Raw genomic sequence first — 21584 nt, forward strand, 5'->3', positions numbered from 1 at the left:
TTTTTTTTCGTTTCTTTTATCGGCAAAGAGCTCAGAAGTTGTTATTTTGTTCTTAGGCTGTCATATGAATCGCATCGAAAATGCTAGATGTTTACATTCAGTCCTTCACTGCCTTCACTATGGTTTTAAAAATAATCCAATTAGATCATGAACATTAAACTTCAAATTCAATGTAAATATTTCTCATCATTGAAGTGATGAGTGGTGTACAATTGACAAAGCTATCTGAATATGGATATGTTTACATCTTCGCGGTATGCATAGAACACATTCCGTTTCAACCATCACTTACATGCTGAATGATCAAACTATATGACTCATACCCTTGCGTTACATTCAGGCTTACGTACCATGGTTGTATTGCTTTGTTCGTGAACAATTGCAATAGCTACAGTGTTAGTCAATGCAAGAATATACGGAATCGTATTTACTTTTCATCATTGAATAAAGTAAAAACGCTGGCATTGGCACGAATCTACGCATTCTGTAAAAAAACACTGTACAACAAAATTTGGCAACTCCAGGACTGAGCAAACAGCTGTTATAGGGTAAAAGTAGATGCCAAATCTAGCAAAACCCCATCATTAGTTTGTCCACAGCGGGTCACAATTTTTTTTTATGGCGGTATACATTTTGTACGATTTTTTTATTTTGTAAGGTTTTGAAAAAAACTTTCTTCGGCTTTATTTCACCAACCGTTGGAAATTTCTCAATACTGTCTTCGACAAAATTGTTCAGAATGATAGCCTCTATAAAACTGATAGCAAACTCGAGGTTCAGGAGGTCATGGATGGAGGCTGTGGGACAAAATGTCGATTTTTCAGATGATTTTCCCTATTTTTTGACCATAAATCGGACAGTATACTTTTGTTTGGATTACTGTCTTCGGCAAAATTGTGGCCAGAGAAAAACTTTACAACTCTTTTGAATACATCCACTCGGAAAAATCACATTCAGTCCACTTTATGGGTTAGCCTGGCCATTTTTGCAACATTACCTTATATCATCGCTCCCCGGGCTGAAAAAGTTTCCTTTTGATTTTAAAAAAACAATTAAAAAATTTGAAACCGATCGGACAATATTTGATGGACCCAAAAAATGTAGGTAGTTGGAAAAAGTCAATTTTATTCAAATTCCGTCATTTTTTCGTTTTTTTTCTTGCATAAATCACTACAATACGCTAATATTGATATATAATGGTGAATTTATTGTTTTAATTCAAATTAGCAACGATTTACGACGCTTGAGTATGTGCAGGGTTGATCATTTTCAACCAAAGCGTTCATTCACGAGTCGAAGTGTCAAAGTCAAATTTAAACGTCAAACTTGTGAACATTGTGCAATGTATTTCATCATTTTCATCATCAAGTGCAACGAATAAGCTGTTCAATATTCCAAATAATTTATGATAAAAATGGCAAAATCATTGGAATCAAGTGTTTCATCGGTGAAAACTCGTAAGGCTGATGAAAAACAACGACAAATTGCTTTGATTGGGCACGTTTCACATCAAATTGTCGGAGCTAAGTTGCCGTCGAACAGACAAGTTTTGGAAGTGTTTTTCTATAACATGCGTTTTGTGAAATTAAGCGCCAAAGAGAGCGCAAATCTAACCATTGATGCTGTTTTGATATTTTGGCAGCAAGCACGTATACCAACTCGCCGAAAAGATAAATGTGCCGACAAAATTGTTAAAATTTACGATGACTGGAATGCCTTTAACAAAGTAAACGTGGAACAAATATCATTCGGAATGAAAGAAAAATTTAGTTCTTTCATGGACGATTTAGATGATCTTTTTGACATTGCGGCTGCCAATGCTCTGGAGACGATGAGAAATGAAGAAGACAAAGAATTTTTGGAAAAACAGCGGCAAAAAGGACGACCAGGTTCAATGTTGGGTGTCGATATGAAATTGGCAGGCAAAGAAGAAAGATCGAAATTGCGGAAAGAAAAGGAAGACGCGCGAAAAACAAGACATGAGCAAGCCACGAATTTGCAACAATCTGATTAGTATGATGGCTGCTTATCCAATTATTATTGCTCATTTTAATCCATTATAGTAAATTATGTAGGTGATTCGGATATTGAATACAATGCAGAAGCAGATGATGTTTTTGAAGTACCACCACAACAGACACGCCGCTCCACTCCGAAAAAGAAATGGATTACACTACGATTATGCGCCGCACTTGATAAAGCGAAGGTGAAAAAAATGAGATTGAAAAATTAAGATCATTTCGAGCTCTTCTTTTTTCTTCGCGATCAGTTGTCGAACAGAGAGGCGATGCATATATTGATGGCAACGGTAGATGCTTTGGTGATTCCTGCCGATAATTTAGTCCTTAATCGTACTTCTCTACAAGAATCGCGTGAGGAAAATCGACAAATTCAATATGATGAATCAAAATCCGATTTCATAGACAACGTAATAAGAATTTTACACGTGTTTTTAATGTATATTTAGGTTTTTTCTATCCTTTTATTTTACTATAAAATAGTTAAGTACTAACGATCGTTTTGTGGTTCACTGGGATGGAAAAATTTTTGAATGATTTGTGCGGCAGATCCAAATTAGATCGTATAGCAGTTCTTGTTAGCTACAATGGAAGTTTCAAATTTTTAGGCGCTCCGAAAATTGAATCGGGTACGAGAAAAAATATTGCTCAAGCCGTTTATAATATTCTAGTTGAATGGAACATTTCTGAAAGAGTTGTGGCCTGTAGCTTTGATACAACTTCCTCAAATACTGGCCATAAGAGTGGTGCTTATGTTCTTTTGGAAGAACTTCTCGGCCGGAAACTCATTTATCTTGCATGCCGCCATCATGTTCATGAAATTGTGCTTAAAAATGTCTTTGAGAAGAAGTGTGGCAGCAGCAGTGCACCTGAAACTCTAATTTTCAATCGATTCGCTGATGTATGGCACGAAATCAAACGAGATCAATTCAATTCTGGCCTTGATGACTCAATTGTCTGCTCAAAAATTCCCAATGATGAACGTGAACAAATCAAACAGTTTTGCCAAAACCAAATCGAACATACTCAAATACGTAGCGATTATAAGGAGCTGTTGGAGCTCACGATCACATTCCTTGGTGGTGACGGTGGCGCTTTTCATACATGTGGTGCAACCTCTAATGCAAGATTTATGTCAAAAGCAATTTACTGTCTGAAAATTTTCCTGTTTCGTAGCCAATTCAATTTATCTAAGAGAGAGCTCAATTCTATTCGAGATGTTTCAATTTTTGTCGTTAAAATCTATATATTAATCTACAAATGCAAAGTTGGTGGTACACTTTTGACCAACTTATGCTCAACCGATTTGGATGGCATGGGTACCATTCGAAAGGTCTCCGAGCGTAGATGTGCACAAAGCCATAAAACACTCACTTTTGACATTTGAGACATGAGTTATGGCCGTTTGAGTGATGATGACTTTTCCCCATATAAAATGTATCGGAATTCACTCAAACGGCCATAACTCCGGCTGTATGTGTCGTATGTAGTGTTTTTTTGGCTTTAATCGCATCTACGCGTGATTATCTTTCGAATGGTACTTCTGCCGTTCAAATCGGTTGAGTGGAAGTTGCTCATTTCGTGAAAAAATAATGAAATGGTCGTTCTACGCATACAGCACAAGTCAAGTGCTGTTTGAGCTGTACTGTATGTATAAACGGTGTGGCCGTGTGGGAAAGTCTTTTGCGTGTTGTTCTGAGGGTCTGGGGTTCGATTTATTATGTGGTCGAAAACTTTTTTTATTTTTTTTTTAAATTTTTTTATGTTTATTTTGAATGAGTATTGCTATTTTGTGTATATTTTCATGTTAAATTTTTTTTTCAATATTTGAAATGGTTTAATTGTGTTTTTTTTATTTTGAAAATGAAATTCAATGGAATCTATGTTTTTGCGGTTGTATACGCTGAAATGATTGATTCTTTTGTAATTTTGTTGAAGAAAAATTTTTTGTGGTGTTTTTCTATGAAAAAAAATTAAATTTTGTTATTATTTAATAATTTATTAGAAAAAAGGGAAAAAAAACTTCCACCCGCCACTCCCTTAGCTGTGTTCCGAACCTCAGACCTTTTGATTTCAACGTATGCGTTATCCATACGGCCACACTGCCGTTATATATTCGTGGGTCCAAATGCTTATAGAATGAATGCGGTAGCATAGCAGAACAGCATTACCGTACTGCGATAAAAGCCTATATAAAGAATGTTTTTATATTTGACAATATTTGACTCGATGTCAATGACGATGTGGCAGCGCCACCTATAGAGATTCCTTATTAAAATAAGTGGAACTATTGAGTGCGTGCATCATATCGCACGTAAATTTTCAATATGGCAGCGCCCATAGAATTGAAAAGTTAACCAATTTCGTAGTCACAAATTATCGCTGTACGAGCATTACACAGTAGACATGTCTGTACATGTTTATTTGTTCGGCTGTTCGTTTTGCTGTTGTGTGGTTGTGCTGTGATGTAGAAGAGCGGAGATAGAACAAAGCGAAACTTAAAACCACAACAAATACATGCTTCTCATTGAGCCGTAAATAGAGATACAGTGTGTAAAAGAATGAGAAAATTATGGAATTGAGTGGGAATAATGTATGTGTTTTGTCTGGGAAATGGAATGGTTTTTTTTTATTGAAATAATAAGAAGTATAGTTTCACTTTTTGTGATGTTTCATTTTGAAATATTAATGCGCGACTATGGGAGCCAAAAGTCGATGATGTGATCCAAATCACCCAATACGCATTGTAGAAATTCCACCATTTCTCTTCTTGACAGTCGTGTAACAGCAACGTGGCAATTGTGATAGCAGCAACGTGGCAAGGAACCCTCATTTGCTCTGTCAGCGCAAGCACTTCCAATTCATTTTGTTATTGTGTCAACAGTGGTGCAACACGGACCGTGAATTTCAGAAAAATGATTCGTTTTTCCATTTCATCGATCAGTTTGCGTTCATCACTCTCCCATTTGTCCATGTCTGTGATTGAAAATACGTAGCTGGTGAATCGAGTGGAAACACCGTATTTCTTTGACACAATTCCAATCGGTCGTTGCATCGTGTCTAAAAAGTGAATAAAACACGTGATACGAACAACGAAAAAAATGACTTCATATTTTTCGATTTGTTGAAGGAAATATTAATTTGTTTCCATACTCACTGAATAATTTCACCATTTATTTATTGAAATATTCGCCGTGAAATTCGCAATATTCTTTCGTTGTTTGTTTTCGTTTTTTGTTTATTTGCTCTTGACACTTTGTCAGCAGTGATATATACAATGTTCAGTTTGGTCGCTGAAATGTACAGCATATAAACTGTTGAGACAGTGGAATGAGAGAGAGTATTGAGAAAGAGTTCGATTTGTGTGCACTGCAATGAATAACGTTTTTTGCTCCTCTTTGTGTGCGTGCGCAGATATACAGACTAAACAGAGAGACAATGTTTTGAGCTGCACACGAATGTTCTCTGTGACACACTGTGACACATTGGTAAACACTATGAATCACAAAGAGAAGCATCCATCTCCGACATTTTTTTTCATTTCGCATTTTCTACATCGCTATCGTTTCTATTTATTGTGTGACGTCAGGGTTTCACACAAAGTCATTTCTATTCCTGTGAATTGCACGGCATTTTATAGCATATGTATGAAAGGAATGGATGAATTTTTTACTTTCCTTTGTGTGCGTGCACAGATATACATGATTGAAAGAGTCGAATGTTTTGTGTGGAGGGAAAGAGAAATTGGCGAAACTACTCTCACAATTCGAAGTAGGCAAATCGTCAGAAGTAGTACGCAAAATAACAAATTGCCGAAGTAATTTTTCCATTGGAGGTAAAGTAAAATGTTGAATTACCATCAATGTTTTTATTCGGTAGGTAAATTTGAATTCAGTGGAAAAAAGCCGCTAACAGGGCATTTGAAGAGTGAGAAAACACACCAAGCACGTATAATTAGTGAGAAATAAATCTTTTTGATTGTTTTTATCAAATTTTCATCAAATGTGTTGCAGCAGTGAACAGTGAATTGAATCTAAATTCCAAATGGCACAAAACATTGAATTGTTAACAACAATCATCTCGAATCATCTTTGCAACACGAAAAAAAGGCTTTTTGAATTTGTTATTTAGCCTTCTTCGGCTATTACACGATACGATTTGCAAAGATTTCTGATGTTGTTTTCATTTTTTGACAATCGGTTGTCATCACACTGAATGTTTCATGCACAATCGTGTTTACGCACACCAAAGTGATCACACACAATGAACGCAACCAAACGAAGTGTGTGCAAGGAATTGCCACATTCAAAGGGTACAACAGCGTCAGTTGAAATTAATCACATTCTCGCATTCTCGCCATCAAAAAAATTCATTGATGGTAATTCAACATTTTACCTCCAATGAAAAAATTACTTCGGTAATTGTGAGAGTATAAATAATTAATTATATAAAATATTAGTAGTTATTTTTTTGTTTGTGTGGTCAAATTTTGACCACGGGCGAGCCTAGTTTACATTAAGGTCTGGTACGGATGTACGAATTCTATTGAATCTCCCAATCAAGATTTGAATTTTTTGCGTGCCGCTAACGAATATTCCAAAATTGATATAGATATATCTGCCGTAGTAATTGAAAAAATGAAGAATCACTTGTGGTATCTGACTCCAGAAACAGTGGGGCTGGCATTCTTCGATCCGAATGTTTCAATCGAAACCAAGCGAGAAATGGTGTGTCGTTTGAAAGCAAAAAAACCTGCTGTAGCTTTTGTCAACTACCGCAAGTATTCAAGTGTGCAAGATTTAGTAAAACGTGATTTATCAGATTTTGTTTCGTATAAAACCAAAATTTTCTTTTCAAAATTCGAGCTTGAAACTGATTTTTTCGAGCTCGACCCATCTGTATGGAAAGACAACGAGGAATATAAAACTGCTTCAGATTTCTTCCAAAATTTATTGGTCACTAACGATACTGCAGAACGTGGTGTTAAATTTATGAAGGATTATAATCGTGTTTTAACACACAACGAAGAAGAAATTCAGTTTATATTGCAAGTTGTCGACTCATACCGGAAAAAATATCCTTCTCATACAAAATCGATGTTGACTGATCGTTCTCAAGCGTCGTAAATCGTTGCTAATTTGAATTAAAACAATAAATTCACCATTATATATCAATATTAGCGTATTGTAGTGATTTATGTAAGAAAAAAAAACGAAAAAATAACGAAATTTCAATAAAATTGACTTTTTCCAACTACCTACATTTTTTGGGTCCATCAAATATTGTCCGATCGGTTTCAAACAGGCCGCGCTAGCGTCCTATCTAAATACATTATAATGAATAAGTACAAACTAATACATATGCATTTCGCTATGAATGCGTTTCATGTTATGTGTTTTGATTTCATTTAATTTTGGAAATTGAAAAAAAAAATATTTCTCGACAAAATATATTTTAAAACATCATTGCAATAAAAAAAAACTTCCAAGTAAGAATGAATATATTGATATTGAGTAAGAAAATTCGGTGAAATCGGTGAAATACTTGAATCAAACATAAACGTTTGAAAAACGTACGACGCGCGCCAAAGCATAAGTGATGTCAAAGTGTGTACAAAGAGTGAAGCAATAGTGCGTTTAATGCTATGTGCTATAGTGTCTCTGTTGATGTTGATCGCTGACGTTTATAGTGGTAGGTTTCAAATTTTTTAATTGTTTTTTTAACATCAAAAGGAAACTTTTTCAGCCCGGGGAGCGATGATATAAGGTAATGTTGCAAAAATGGCCATTCTATACTATAGAATTATTCTTCCATTTATTCATTTTCAGTTGGGTGTTCCTCATTTCGGGTCGGCAAAGTTTGATTTGGATCGTGATTTTTACAGATTCACAGAACAAAGGTAAAGCAGTCATACCTATTTACTGTAAGTTTACATAAATTTCAAATACCATATCCACCAACTTAAAACGAAGTGTAAAATGGAACGTTTATTCATAATAATTAATTACTCGTGTTAAAGAAATAGATCTTAGGTTTAGTTACAAAATAATGGAACTAATACCAGGATGCTCAACGAAAAATAATGAATCGATCGATTTAGCTGATGATTCCAATGATGCGTGTGTTAGATCAACTGGTTCTGGTAAAAAGTATAAAAAAGACTTTTGGGATACGATAAAATATGGAAATCGAACTGAGGTACCAGAAAATATTGATTTTTCACATATTATATCACTGAATTTGAAATGCATTTTCAGGTTACTTGGGCGATAATTTCGGACTTTTTCACAGGAAAAACCATTTCTGCTGGTTTGCATTACTTCTCAGAACGAGGTCGCTATTGGACAGAAGGGTTTGCGAACTTGAAGTTTAGATGAAAATGAGATAATATACGTTTAATACGATAATAAACGTTTCGTCCAAACTAGGGCTTGGTGGATTATTGCTTTTGCCATGGTGCTGTTTATATGCGGGCTTTTGACTCGGAACGCATGGATTACATGGGATGAGAGGCCAGTGGTTGTGAGTTTTACAGAGAGAATGACTCCGATTTGGTCGATTCCATTTCCAGCGGTTACAATTTGTCCAGAATCGAAATTCAGTAGCAGCAGATTGGACAGGCAATTGAATTTTACAGAGGCTTTTCAAATGATCAGAATGGGACAAAAAGACAAGATGTCGGTTGAAACGTAGGCAATCTAGAACAATGACAAAAAAAAGTTTTTAAATAAATTCGAAACGATTTGTGTCTGAATAAACTGTAGAATGAAGTACATGGAGAGTGTGATGCATCTGTGTGACGAACATTCGATCAAACACATTGATTTGGGGCAAAATTTCTTGGACAACTCGATTTTTCAACAAATATTGAACACCGGTCCAGTGCTCAATCCCAAGCGCAACTCCACACTTAGCTTCTAAATGTGACACCGTAGTAAGTGTGGGCATACGTTTTGCGAATAACCGACAAAGAGAATGGAAACAAGTGCGCGTGTGGTAGTGAGTAGCCTGATGCGATGCTTCTCAATGTAGCGACTAATACACGCGCACTTGTTTCCATTCTCTTTGTCGCTTATTCGCAAAACGTATGCCCACACTTACTACGGTGTCACATTTAGAAGCTAAGTGTGGAGTCGCGCTTGGGATGATACTGTACTCGGTGTAAACTGGCCATATGGATCGTACGAAGTATATAATGATGTATGGTATCCAATTTTAACTGAGGAAGGTGTTGGCCCTATCGCCGGGACATTCACACAGATGAGTATGCATTTCACATTGGCTGGCCGCAGTAGTTCGATGTTTTAAAAAGGAATTCATTCATATTGAATACATTTTCTCAGGATGACTTCGGGAATGATGAACTTAGTTCAGAACCCAAATGTAGCGCATTGGGACATGGAAAATGGTTACAACAATAGCGACGAAAACCCCATCGGCATATACCCGTATCGAGTACTTGATGCTGAAGAAACAGCTGGATTATACGTTCAAATTAATTTCAACCCATCGGATATGCAACCTTTGTGCCGTGAACCACTTCAAGATTTCAAAAGAAATGTTGATAGAAATCAAGCCACAAATGATGACCACTTCAGATGATCTACGAAGTTATCAGCCATATCAACGACAGTGTTTCTTCGGTTCAGAGCGACAGTTACGTTTCTTCAAAGTATATACTCAGCACAATTGTGAGCTAGAGTGTCTTGCAAATTTCACAAAAACTGAATGCGGTGGCGTTAAATTTCCAAATGTCAAGTAAGAATTGAATGGTTTGGAGCGAAAATGTAATACAGAAAAGTTGAGCGGAAAAAGGGATAGCTATATAGTAAACTGTATAGTAAACTATAGTGAACTATATAGCTACCCCTTTTCATTTGACATTTTTCCGCTCAACTTTTCTGTATTACGTTTTCGCTCCAAACCATTCAATTTTACATACAGTTTCATTAGAGTACCATCATTGGTCATCTGACTAGGGCATCTAGGTTACCTTTTACTATCCCCTTGAGACTCAAATTAACATTTACCCATTCAATGTTTAAAATCAGGGCACCCAATTTTTGAAATTACCCATCAAAATTTTTATCTTTTTCCAAAATTGCTCCCTCCTTAAATCCCCAACGTCAGAACCTATGTAAATTACCATCTCATATCAACAATAGAATTTCTTCAACAATAGGCTCTGGACTTTATCATTGAAATTGATTCAATTGCAAAAATATTTAATCAATATTTCTTTGAAAATTAAAACACAATTCGGTGACTTCTCATTCTGTTGTAAAAAAATATGAATGATTTTATCAATGTTAACAATCAGAATAGGAAGTCGCTTGATTGCATTTCGTTTTCTCGGTACAAAACAAACTCACTTTGAATTTGATATTTCACTTTGAGTTGACAAATGAAGAAATTGGGTTGATTAATGGAATTATGGAGATGTTTGCTACCTAATTCAGCTGTAATGCACTAACTCAAGATATAGATTCTCAACAACATTTCGGAATCTGAACTTCGTAATAAACAAGTGGCCACCGGCCATTGACTCGATCTCATGGCTCAATGATAGGAAACTCTCATTAGTTCTTAAAATCTAGCAAAGAGGGCGCCAACAGCTGTACATAGAAATGTCCAGAAGAAATCGCCCTCTTTGTCAAATATCTTGTTGTTGGTCAAGAAAAAGTGTGTATAGTTTCCTGTTGTTGTCATGGCCACTTCTGTGGCGACACTGAAAAAAGTTCGGACAGCACTGGGCCTCAAATAATAACGCAGAAAAAATGGGATAAAATCAAGAACGAAGAATGAAAATGAAGAGAAGCGGCCAAATTGGAATTCATTGGTTCCAGAAACTATGGGAATTTCTAGGGTTTCTTCAGTAGTTTTATAATTTGAAGGTTCAAAAAAATCACGAACTCTATCAATTCAATCTCAAAAATTGTTCACTTTATTGAATAAAGTAATTCTAACATGTTATGATATTTCATTTTTGTGAGGAATGTTGATGTCATTGAGTTTACGTTTTCGGTCCGAAAAGTAGCTCTCAATGTCTTCCAGAGTTCGTCCTTCGGTTTCTGGTAACGTCAGGTACATTGCAATGAATCTAAATTTTTTCCATAGAAATATGGAAGATAAATGAACATTTCGTGATGATTCATGCACACGTGTGCATTGCACAGTTTACAGCCGATTGTAATTTATCCATTTTTATCGAAGCTTACCCAACAACACCTAAGAAGCCATAAAAAATGCTCAGCCCAGGAAGTGTCAGCAGAACTTCCAATGCATAAAATGATTTTGATGCCAAAAACATTGACAAATAGAATAACGCGCCAACAATACCAGTTGCAAAGGCCTTCGACCTGTTTTAGTACCAAGTAGTTAACATTTTAGTGTTTAGAAAAGGTGAATCAAAATATCAGCAATAAGCTTAGATCAGCTGAACTTACTTGAATGGAAAGACTTCAGAAAGCATCATGTTCGGAATAGATGAAACACCGAAATTGCCCAGACACTGGAGCATTTGGAATGCTACGATGGGAAAGTATTGAATGGCTGGTGCATTTTCATCCACATGAGTTGAGTTCAAATTGATGTCAAACGATGTTGATTCTAACGGGAGGTAAACGAAGCCGTAAATTCCTAAAATAATGAATATTGATTTGTTAGGTTTTTTTTCTTTTTAATTCATCCTTTTCTCTTTCTTGTTAAACCTACGATAAAGTACGTACCTAGTCCAAATAGAATTAGAATAATAAAAGCCATTGAACACAAATAAATTGAGCGTTTTCCAAACGACCGGATAGTTATAACTAGCATAATATTTGCAGCGAATCCAATGTATCCAAGCCAGACAACCACTTGATTTGGAAAAAGGGAGATTTGCAGATTAAATAAAAGTTCTGTTGTTTCAATTTGTTATTTCTTTCTTTTGTAAGCGACCCATTTTCTTCTTACCTTGATTTGGATCGATTGGTGATTTGTAGAAGTATAGAATTTGAACGATGTACGGGCGATACGGTGAGATGCCGCAAAAAGCGGCAAAAAAGAACAAACTCGCAAGTAAAATGAATGGACGCAGAGTTCGTCGGCGAAAAAGATCTCGGACTTTGTCTCGTATGGTCGGCGGAGGATGTTTGCATATTTTATTTTGTTTTTCACATTGATAGCATATTTGGGCACTGATTCGGCATCGTTGCAAGTCATTGAACTCATTTCGAACGGTTTTTGAGTCGACCCAACCGCGAAGCCATTGTAATGACTTCAATGCATCTTCTTGACGGTTTCTCGAAAGTAACCACAACGGCGTTTCGGGCATCTGAGATACGCATATAGATGGAATGTTGATTAGAACAATATTTTAATAGAACATACATAAAGCTCAAAAAAATCACTCAAAGCGACATAAATGTCGATCCAAAAGAAAATATGAACAAAAATAGGAAAATATTACGTACAAACGAGATGAAAATGATGGACAGAATTGGTATCATGGCACAAATCAATGCTGCATTCCGCCAAGATGTTTGAGTCCCCAAAAAGTAGACCATACCCATCCCGAACGCTGCCGCTATGCTTGCTGTAGCTGTTAAAATACCTCGGATGCTCGGCTCACTTTGCAAATAAATTGACACAAAGACAAAGTTAGAAACAAAGCCAGAATAAAAATTAAAAAGATAAATTAATCAATGAGTCAGTAGTATAAAAATGCCGATTCCTATGTGCCAGAACCGGCATTGTTATACTACTTGAGTCGTTGTCAATGACATTCAATTGAAATCTGCTATGTAATTTATCGAGTCAAATATACTGGCTTAAAGCAATAAACCTATATAGTTAAAAGCAATTTAATCAAAATACTCATTAGACGAACCCTTACCAGATCTCGCCTATATATGTAAAAATTGGCGCTTCCATTAATCCAAGGCCAATGCCAAGCAATACGAACGAAATGTAAATCATCGTCAATGAATTTGCATAGTATAGCATTATCCAGGCAATCACGTATGGAATATTGACCATTATCAAGGCATACTTTCTTCCAAGTGGCTCTGTTTTATGCAAATTTTAAGTTGAATTACTTGGTTTTCTATTTTAGATTATCGCTCATTATGAAACAAAATACTAATCACATTACCAGTTAAAAATCCCGAAGTAAATCCTCCTATCGGTTGACAAATTACCGTTATGCTCGCTGAAAATGTTCCAATGGTTAGCCGTCTTTTATTATGATTTTTTTTTAAATTATAAATCAATTACCAAGCCATGTTGCTTCATCTGGTGTAATGGTAAGTGTTTCATTTGGATTGAGGGCTGGATTCAGCCCAGACAATGCAGGAATTAAAATTGTAGAAAATGCAATCGATAAACCAAAATCCACAATTAACATATTCTTTGCCGAGCTGGCCAACACCTTTTTCAATGAAATTTTCGAAACAAGTGTGGGAACAATACAACTGATTCAATAACAGACATGTATTCAAGTATTGACATTGATTTGAAATCTTACCTGCGGCAAATATCGTCTGAATGAACTAATTTCATTGGATGTGGGCTCACATGGCTTTACATTTACATCAAAACTCTTTGTTGACTTTTTTCTCTCCAGTATACCAGAGAATCTAAATAAATGGGACACAATTTAATCAATCAAGAATTTAATCACTCAAACAAATTTCTATTGAGAATTTCCTGAGCCTAGGGGGGGACACGAAACTTAAATGAGTAAAATTAGAACATTATTCAACGATAATAGGAAAAATAGAAGGAATTAGAAAAGGATCTCGGAAATCGTTTATGTTGCTTTTGCCTAAAACGTCAATGTCATTAGCAGCATTGACGTTCTACTGACTTAAAAGCATTGAAATGTCAATTGCTTTGACGTTCTAAGCACAAATTTCCGAGATCCTTTGCCAATGTAAACGCTTATGGACGTATTGTTTACAAAATAGTCCCGATAGGTCTTCCATAAGCGTTCTATTGACAGTGTAATACGTTCTGTAACCGATTTTACTAGAAATGATAGCATAATATTAGCACTTTTGCACCAAAACTATAAAAATTAGAGGTTTTATGTCAAAAATATATAAAATTGAATGTAACTAGACTCTACTAAAATTTATGTCTCGCTCCTAGGTTTGAGCTGTAAATTGGATTATAAATTGAATTAAATAGATTGAATTAAACAATTGGAATCACTTCATTGGTGTCGGTTAAGGTCAATTTCAGAACTCAGGCTTAGCTCATGCGAAAAAAAACGGCAACATGTCATGCGGTCTGGATGTCATACGGTCTGAGACACGATGTCGTAAAATAATGCGACAAGGGGTCTGACAAAATATTGTGTTATCAGACGACAAGGGGTCTGAGACACTACGACGGTTTTTTACCGTTACCTGGTCTGACGTTTTTGCGTCATTTGGTCTCAGGCACTAATTCAGAATAAAAGGGGATAAGTGACTCATTACGCTGAATCCCCGAACTTTTTTGTAATCCTTTTATGAATGCTGATTTTAGTTTGGAATTTTAAAAGTAAATATGTGAATGAAATAGTTAAATGTAAATGGAAATGAGAGAAATAAATTTTGTAATCCTTTTATGAAGGCTGATTTTAGCTTGGAATTTCAAAAGTAAATAAATGAAAGAAATAATTAAATGAAAATGACAGAAAGGAAATATATTTTCTCACTTTTTTATGAAGGTATACCTTGGTTATGAATGATTACCATATGCAGTGAAGAACCATTGACTTTGGTTCATATCGACGAGCTATATCCAGATGATCTCGAAAAACTGTGACATCTCACAGTTCTTCCGATCGAATATCATGCACAAAATTGAAAAAATGAGCCTTATTTACAAAATTTTCACCTAAAACTCTGTTGTAATTTTCCAATTTTGAGGTGGTTCGCTGTGGGACTGCATTCGCGTTGTGGTGTCTGAGACACGGCAACGCATTTCGCGCATAAAAAAAACGACGTTGTGTCTGAAACTTTCACGTCGCCGTGTCTGAAGAAATCAGACACGAATGCGCATAAAAAAAGGACATTGTGTCTGAGACACGATGACGTCCAGACCGCATGACGTTCTGCCGAAAAAAACCCTTCATTCAATGGTTCAAATTCGGTATCTAGTCGTGATAGTACGGCTTTAGTTAGCTATTGAATTGTACAGCTATAAATATACTGATTCAATGAAAATATCAAGAATTGTGTTCTGATTTACGCTAAAATTCACAAACTCACCAACAATGTAATTCACAAACTTATTATCTCATGACTCAAAGAGTGGAGTAGAGACCAACGCGAATGTGACATCAACAGCGTACTTCATATTGCTACTTAAAGCCAACACACAGAAGCGCTTATCACAAGTGTTTGCATCTTATTCATTTCACATTCTTCTGTCAAACTGACGCAAGCGGCTCGCCATTCAATAGGAATGAATAGAAGCTACTAGCTATTGAATAGCTTACTGTATTATCATTCTATTTAATCATCGTGAGTGTGAAGCCATAAAAGTGCTATTATCATTTTCGAGGTCTACAAATGCTCATCTCACTTTTTTCGTTAAGCGGAACAGAATTGTAAAGAAATAAGATTTGCCGTGTTCGTTTTATTCTTTTTGACTTAACATGAACCTGTTTAATTAATTCAACATCTTAGGTAACACGTCGCATTATTGCTGAATACTATGTTGTAGGCGAGACCATTTTATAGTATTTTGTAGGCAACTAATTGCAACAGGTCATCGTTACACATATCTCTCGTGATAAAATCTCTCGTGTAACGAAAGCGAATGTATAATTAAGTGAAAACATAAAGCGTGCTAGGCGCCCAATGCAAATAATATAATGCGCATGGATTTTTAATGGTGTGGTTACTGATACTGTTCGGTTATATTGCACTGATTGTCGGCTGGTACTTGTCTCCATTTAAGCGATTTAAAGTGTGTCGAACGTGATTTATGGCTTTGTGATTATGACGAACCAAATTGATATTGGATTGAATCCATTTGCCGGGATTTCCATTTTAATGGTACCATCATTGCTATTCTTTATTGATACGAGTTAATCGCTGCTTTGGGCAATTTTAATGAATTTTTTTTTTCTTCTCGAAGAGGCATATGAAATTGATGCATTTATTTTCACAATCTTCAATGAATATAGCGAATAAAATATATTTGGAACGATTAAACTGACCTGGACATTCAGATTGGTCCTATCTATACATGCGTTTTATTTTAATTGCAATATGCCCATTTATCTCGCCCGAATAGTGGTGTATACTGTATAGGCCATTGACGGTCATATTTAATCAAATATTTTCTTGTCAATATTTCGGTATTATCTCAAGATTCATGAGGGAAAATAAAAAAACAATAAAAAAATAGACGAAGCCATTCAGAAAATAATTAAACGATGCACCAAAATTGTTCCAAACGGATTGTTACTTAAACACATTTTGGTGGATCGTAAATTCGTTTTTTGATCGTTTCGTCCATTTCTTTTATTGTGTTTTGATTACCTCATAAAGCCTGAGATAATGGAGCTGTGGATCTCGAAATGTCGAAATGAAAATATTTGATTAAATATCACCGCCAATAGCCTATGCGATATTATTCGATTTTTCTTTCGAAACTGAAAATTTTTCGGTATAAAATGCATATATATATATCGATGGTAATCGTCAAGAAGTTCGTCGAATTCATCCATTTGATACGGTGAGAATGAATAAAATCATTAAATAAGAATGAATAATTTTGATAAATCAAAATAATGAATTGAATAGAACAGAACAATGGCACAAATCATTTAATAAACAAACACCGATAGGAAAAAAGTCATAATTTTTGCACACGACTTCCTTCATTGTTCCGATCTTAAATGAAAAAAAAACACGGAAAAATATCATTAAACTGATTAATGTCTTTTACAGCGAAAAAACTCCGTACAGACTGCCAAAATCACTTAAAATATCGCCAAGCAAAATATTGACACATTTGCAGCATCACGAGGCCAAAAAATGCATCAAACTTGTTCGCAAATATTGTTGTAACGTTTTTTTTTTTCATTTTAAATGTAATTCCAGGAAATACAATATCATTCAAGATCATTGAATTCACTATGAACCGGTCACAAAATCAATTCACTTCAAGAGCATTTTTGTCAACTTACACATTCGAAAATTTCATATTTCAAGTGTTCACGTTCAGTTTCCCTGTACTTTTGACGACAAATGATAGTGTTTATTGTTGATTCGTACGTTTATGACTGACTCGTTGGTTGATGGAAACGTTGATTTTTGTATGAAAGTCACGCTTCGTGACGTCAGATTAACGAAATGAATTGAAACAAAACGTTTTTTTTTCACATGGATCTCACATTGAATGAATGTGTGCACTGTTTCACTTCACATTCGAAACTGAATAAATTTTTTGGTCGGATATTTATTCTATAATGTAAGCGAAAAAAGTACACAATTGAGATTCGTTAATAACGCGTTATATGTATTACACTTTTTTTTTCTCTCTCTCTCTCTCTCTCTTTATCTCTCAATCGGTCTCCCTCTGCCTCTCTCTCTCTCTGTGTGTGTGGCATGAATTGTGCAAAACACAATGAGCAACGGAGAAAAAAGTGCGAATTGTGTTATCAGAACGCAATTAAGAGTCGTTAAGTTTTTGTTTTTGCACTTTGCATAGAGCGTGTTGGTGATTCATGGCAAAAGACAGTCGAAATTCTCTGACACGGTGAAACGAGTTAATCTGTTTCGGCTATTCAGACACGAATATATCATAAACGATGCTATTCAAAGCCACCTATAACGCTTTCTGGAAACCATAAAATTTAATGTTTACCGCTGTACTTGTAACGGTGTCTGCATCTCAAGTAGCTAGGGCAAAATGTCACTGATCCATACACTCAGTCATTTATTGCTAATTATTGCTAATCTGTCAATCAAATTCAACACTCGAACGCAACGTTTGAGATAATATCCAAAGGGACGACACGTTTTGACGAAGTCTACGGCGAACTCATGAACTATCGAAAAGTCAATACAAAATGATACGAGAGTTCGTGGCGCTGCGAGCGCTCAAATGATGTTTGTACTGAAGTGTCGTCAGCTTGATAATATCAACGTTTCTGTAGAACGATTCCATGGTTTGAACGGCGTTGTTTTGGTTCCAAAACACACATTTATTTCTGTTAATTTGTTATACATTTAAATTGAATAACTGGTTTATAAACCAAATTATAAAGCAGACACCATAGCGAATAAGCCTGAAATTCAAAGAATTTTCGTTTTAATGATAATATTTTATCATTTAGAAATTATAGTTATTGCTATTTATTTCACAATTCAATGTCATCGCTGTTTTTTTCGCTTCAAATCGTTAGAACAAAAAATTCTTATACAAAAAAAATCAAATGAATTTATAGTGTATGGATTCCATACTATGGAAAGAATAACTTGAATTAAAACGAAACTATAATTTCATTTGAGAATGAGCAACACGAATTCGCAAAGAATGTAAAAAGCAAACAAAGATAGGTTATAAGTATTTTTTTTTCAATTCAAAGATGAGTTCGAAGTATTTTTTGTTTTGTTTTAAGTATTTTAACTATATATTTTGTTCTGTTTTCATAGTATTTTACGCATTATTAACGGAATGTCACATGGAAACTGGTATCGGATGGACAATCATGTGAACCACCATCGTCATCATAAGCAAAACTGTATGCGGTTGGGCATGCGCGTCGTACAAGATTCACGTATTCGGTTTGCGCAACAATGCCTCTTCGACATTCCTCCACAGAAACTGGACTTGGACAGCACAGTTTTCTGCCATCGCCTTGCTGTTCATTGCGCCCTTGCCCATATGGTGCCGGATAGTTCCATTTTTTGCACGGCGACAAACACCCAACTGGTCGATTATTTTTTTGCACCGACAAATTGCCCAAACCAAACTTCTCATTCCCGGGACACTGGTTCGGTGTTAATCGGCAATCAGTTCGAACGCACGTACCTTGTTGGAAATGATTACCCTGGAAATTGAATCATTCAATTTGAATGTGCATACTTCAAATTTATGTCTATTTTTTTTATTCGAAATAATTAAATCAAACAATTTCATAAGAATACAAAAATATTTATGGGCAGACGATCAATTTCTAGCCCATTTCAGCGTATTCACGAATTACTCGAAAATGGGTTAAATAACTGTATAAATAAAAAGTGCCCAGTTTGTTTTTTGTGTGCTGATATGCTCAATTTGTTACTAATCTAATTGATTTCGAAAGAAAATGAACTCAACATCAAAATACGTACATTTCGGATTGGAATAATTTCACTTGCTAATGAGAACCCATCGACCTAACGAAAGTGAAATTAAATTAAAAAAAAAAAAGATAAATAAATTAATTCAAGGTCAGCTTGTGAATAGAGCAAACATCGTAAACATATTTTAATCATAGATAAATTTAGATTAAAACATCAAACATTGCCACTAACCAAGCTGATATCGTAGAAAGAATTTTGGTTGCTGTTGATTCGTGGGAAGAAAAATTCGACTTTTGTATCGGCTGGTGGATGGCAGCCTCCAGATGGGCATGGTGCGATCGATTGTCCAAATTCACAATTTGCACCGTTTCGATTGCAACCGATTTTTGGCCAAACTCTACCAGCCCAACCGTGATCACTAAAAATTCAATGGAATTTCCCCAAATTACACACTAAATTATGATTCCAATCTTTTAGACATTTGAAATTACCAAAACTCAAATAAATCAGCGGTTAATTGATAATAATTTCCGTTCGAATATTCGATGAATGCAAATTTTTATACCTAATTTCGTATTTGATTCCACCGCCCGGATTTATGCGCTTTATTTCATTGGATAACGGTGCTCCATTGTTGTTTGTTAATGTTTCAATCCAAATAGGGAAACTATTCTGGTTTTTAACTTCAATATACCGTCTTAGCTCAACCACTTGAGCTAAACAACAAAAAACTATCAACACCAGACACAACATTCTATATATCACTTCTTAGCCAATTCCACTCATCGACTGACATAAATCATTTGATTGCAAGAGGTTTTTATTTTGTTTTCGACTTCGTAAATATTTAAAAACCAACAAAAAAACCTGATCGCCAGAACTTTAAATCGATGACGACAACCGGTCAGCGGTCACCAAAGTGTTTGCTGTAAATCACGTTCTCATTATTATTACTGTCTACCGTTTTCTTCACTATATCATGATGCGCATATAGCTTCTTCATTGTTTACCGACTTAATGTCAAAATTTAAAGTATTTGCACATTTGCGGATTGCGGATGAAACTTGAAATTAAATTGAAAACCAAATTTACCAAACAAATACTCAATTCTTAATGCGTACTCTGTCTTCGTTCAACAATATAATTAAATTCTAGGTAGCTGTCTAGGTTTTTATTTGTTTTTAAAAGAAGTATTGGGATTGAATTTGCTTTGAATGGATGTCGACCATTCCACACGAAATGGACCAAGAATTGGATCGACCCTCTCCGAATTGGCTGAAAATTTGCATGGAGTCTTGATTTCGGTAGAAAATGAGAAAACCAAAATCTTAGGCCTGTATGTGGCCTACATTTTTGAGTTCACCCAGTGTAAATTTTTCGAAAAATTGAAAAAATCGAAAAAAAGGGTTCGCGCCAACTGAAAACTAACTAAGAAGTAGTTGACACATTGCCAAACCATTGGTACCGTTGGAAAGGTAATTGATGGGGCTACAAAAATTGCGAAGTCACCTACCCACTTTGACCCCATTGGGGCCTCAAAAAATGGGTCCAAAGTATAAAAAGTGAAATATCTCAAAAGGGTGGTCGATTTTTGGTATGTTTTTTTTGCATTTTTTCTGCGCTTATGTCGCGCCGCTTCAGATGGAAAAATAAAATTTCGTGTATAGGTCATTCAATTTTTTGTATTTGGCCTCGGAAAGTAGATCATATCTAATTTTTCAGCGTTTTTGTGGAAAAAATGGTCGAAAATGGCCTGTGACGATGTTTTTGACTGAGAAAACTGCTATTTTTTCGTCTAAATACATAAAGAAATGACCATTTGAATATCGGTTTACCTATGAATTTGGTTTGAAATCGACATTTCTCCATTAAACAAGCGAATGGTCAAAATCCGCATACAATATCACACTTATGGCATAGAAAACTCACCTATGGTGGCCTGGTATGAGTCTATTTCCATGTAATTTTGGACGAGGAATCGATTTAGACTTACCTCAATCCCGTTTGATGAGCCTAAAATGCCGAAAAATGGCCCTGTTCCAGCTTATGTTTTCAACTCGCCATATTTTATACAGAAAATCACTTTTTCTACTTCAAAAATGCCATATTCTGCGTTCCAACATCAATGGATTTTATTTTTCGAAGAAATAAACCAAAATATACCAACTTTTCTACTCAATTCAGAGTTTTATGTGTAAAATCTTCATTTTGAGTGAATTTTCCAATGAAAAAGTCGATTTGAGACCAAAGTATAAGCAAATGGATATATTATTGTTCACAGACCCCCATT

The 21584-nt window shown here is 35.4% G+C and overlaps 2 protein-coding genes across 3 annotated transcripts; both read right to left on the reverse strand.

Annotated features, from left to right (window-relative positions):
- Nucleotides 1-10939: 10939 nt before the first annotated feature.
- LOC129579577 (facilitated trehalose transporter Tret1-like) lies at nucleotides 10940-17549 on the reverse strand. 2 transcript variants are annotated; one of them, XM_055469727.1, is made up of 11 exons: nucleotides 17191-17549; nucleotides 13525-13636; nucleotides 13275-13428; nucleotides 13153-13209; nucleotides 12895-13066; nucleotides 12473-12629; nucleotides 11973-12333; nucleotides 11747-11875; nucleotides 11465-11657; nucleotides 11237-11377; nucleotides 10940-11118 (listed from the first exon to the last, which is right to left on the reverse strand). In XM_055469727.1, the coding sequence occupies exons 1-11, from the start codon at nucleotides 17205-17207 to the stop codon at nucleotides 10989-10991; spliced, it is 1623 nt and encodes a 540-aa protein (XP_055325702.1). In that variant the 5' UTR covers nucleotides 17208-17549; the 3' UTR covers nucleotides 10940-10988. The 2 variants fall into 2 exon arrangements, with proteins under 2 accessions (XP_055325702.1, XP_055325703.1); XM_055469728.1 differs by lacking the exon at nucleotides 17191-17549 and adding an exon at nucleotides 16216-17125.
- A 600-nt stretch (nucleotides 17550-18149) lies between these two features.
- Nucleotides 18150-20100, reverse strand: LOC129579578 (uncharacterized). Its single transcript, XM_055469729.1, has 4 exons — nucleotides 19860-20100; nucleotides 19526-19712; nucleotides 19343-19387; nucleotides 18150-19059 (listed from the first exon to the last, which is right to left on the reverse strand). The coding sequence occupies exons 1-4, from the start codon at nucleotides 20045-20047 to the stop codon at nucleotides 18676-18678; spliced, it is 804 nt and encodes a 267-aa protein (XP_055325704.1). The 5' UTR covers nucleotides 20048-20100; the 3' UTR covers nucleotides 18150-18675.
- Between the last annotated feature and the right edge of the window lie 1484 nt (nucleotides 20101-21584).

This window comes from Sitodiplosis mosellana, unplaced genomic scaffold, assembly GCF_009176505.1.
Source record: "Sitodiplosis mosellana isolate CC-2019 unplaced genomic scaffold, AAFC_SMos_1.0 Smas_scaffold_6257, whole genome shotgun sequence".
Classification (NCBI taxonomy): Eukaryota; Metazoa; Arthropoda; class Insecta; order Diptera; family Cecidomyiidae; genus Sitodiplosis; species Sitodiplosis mosellana.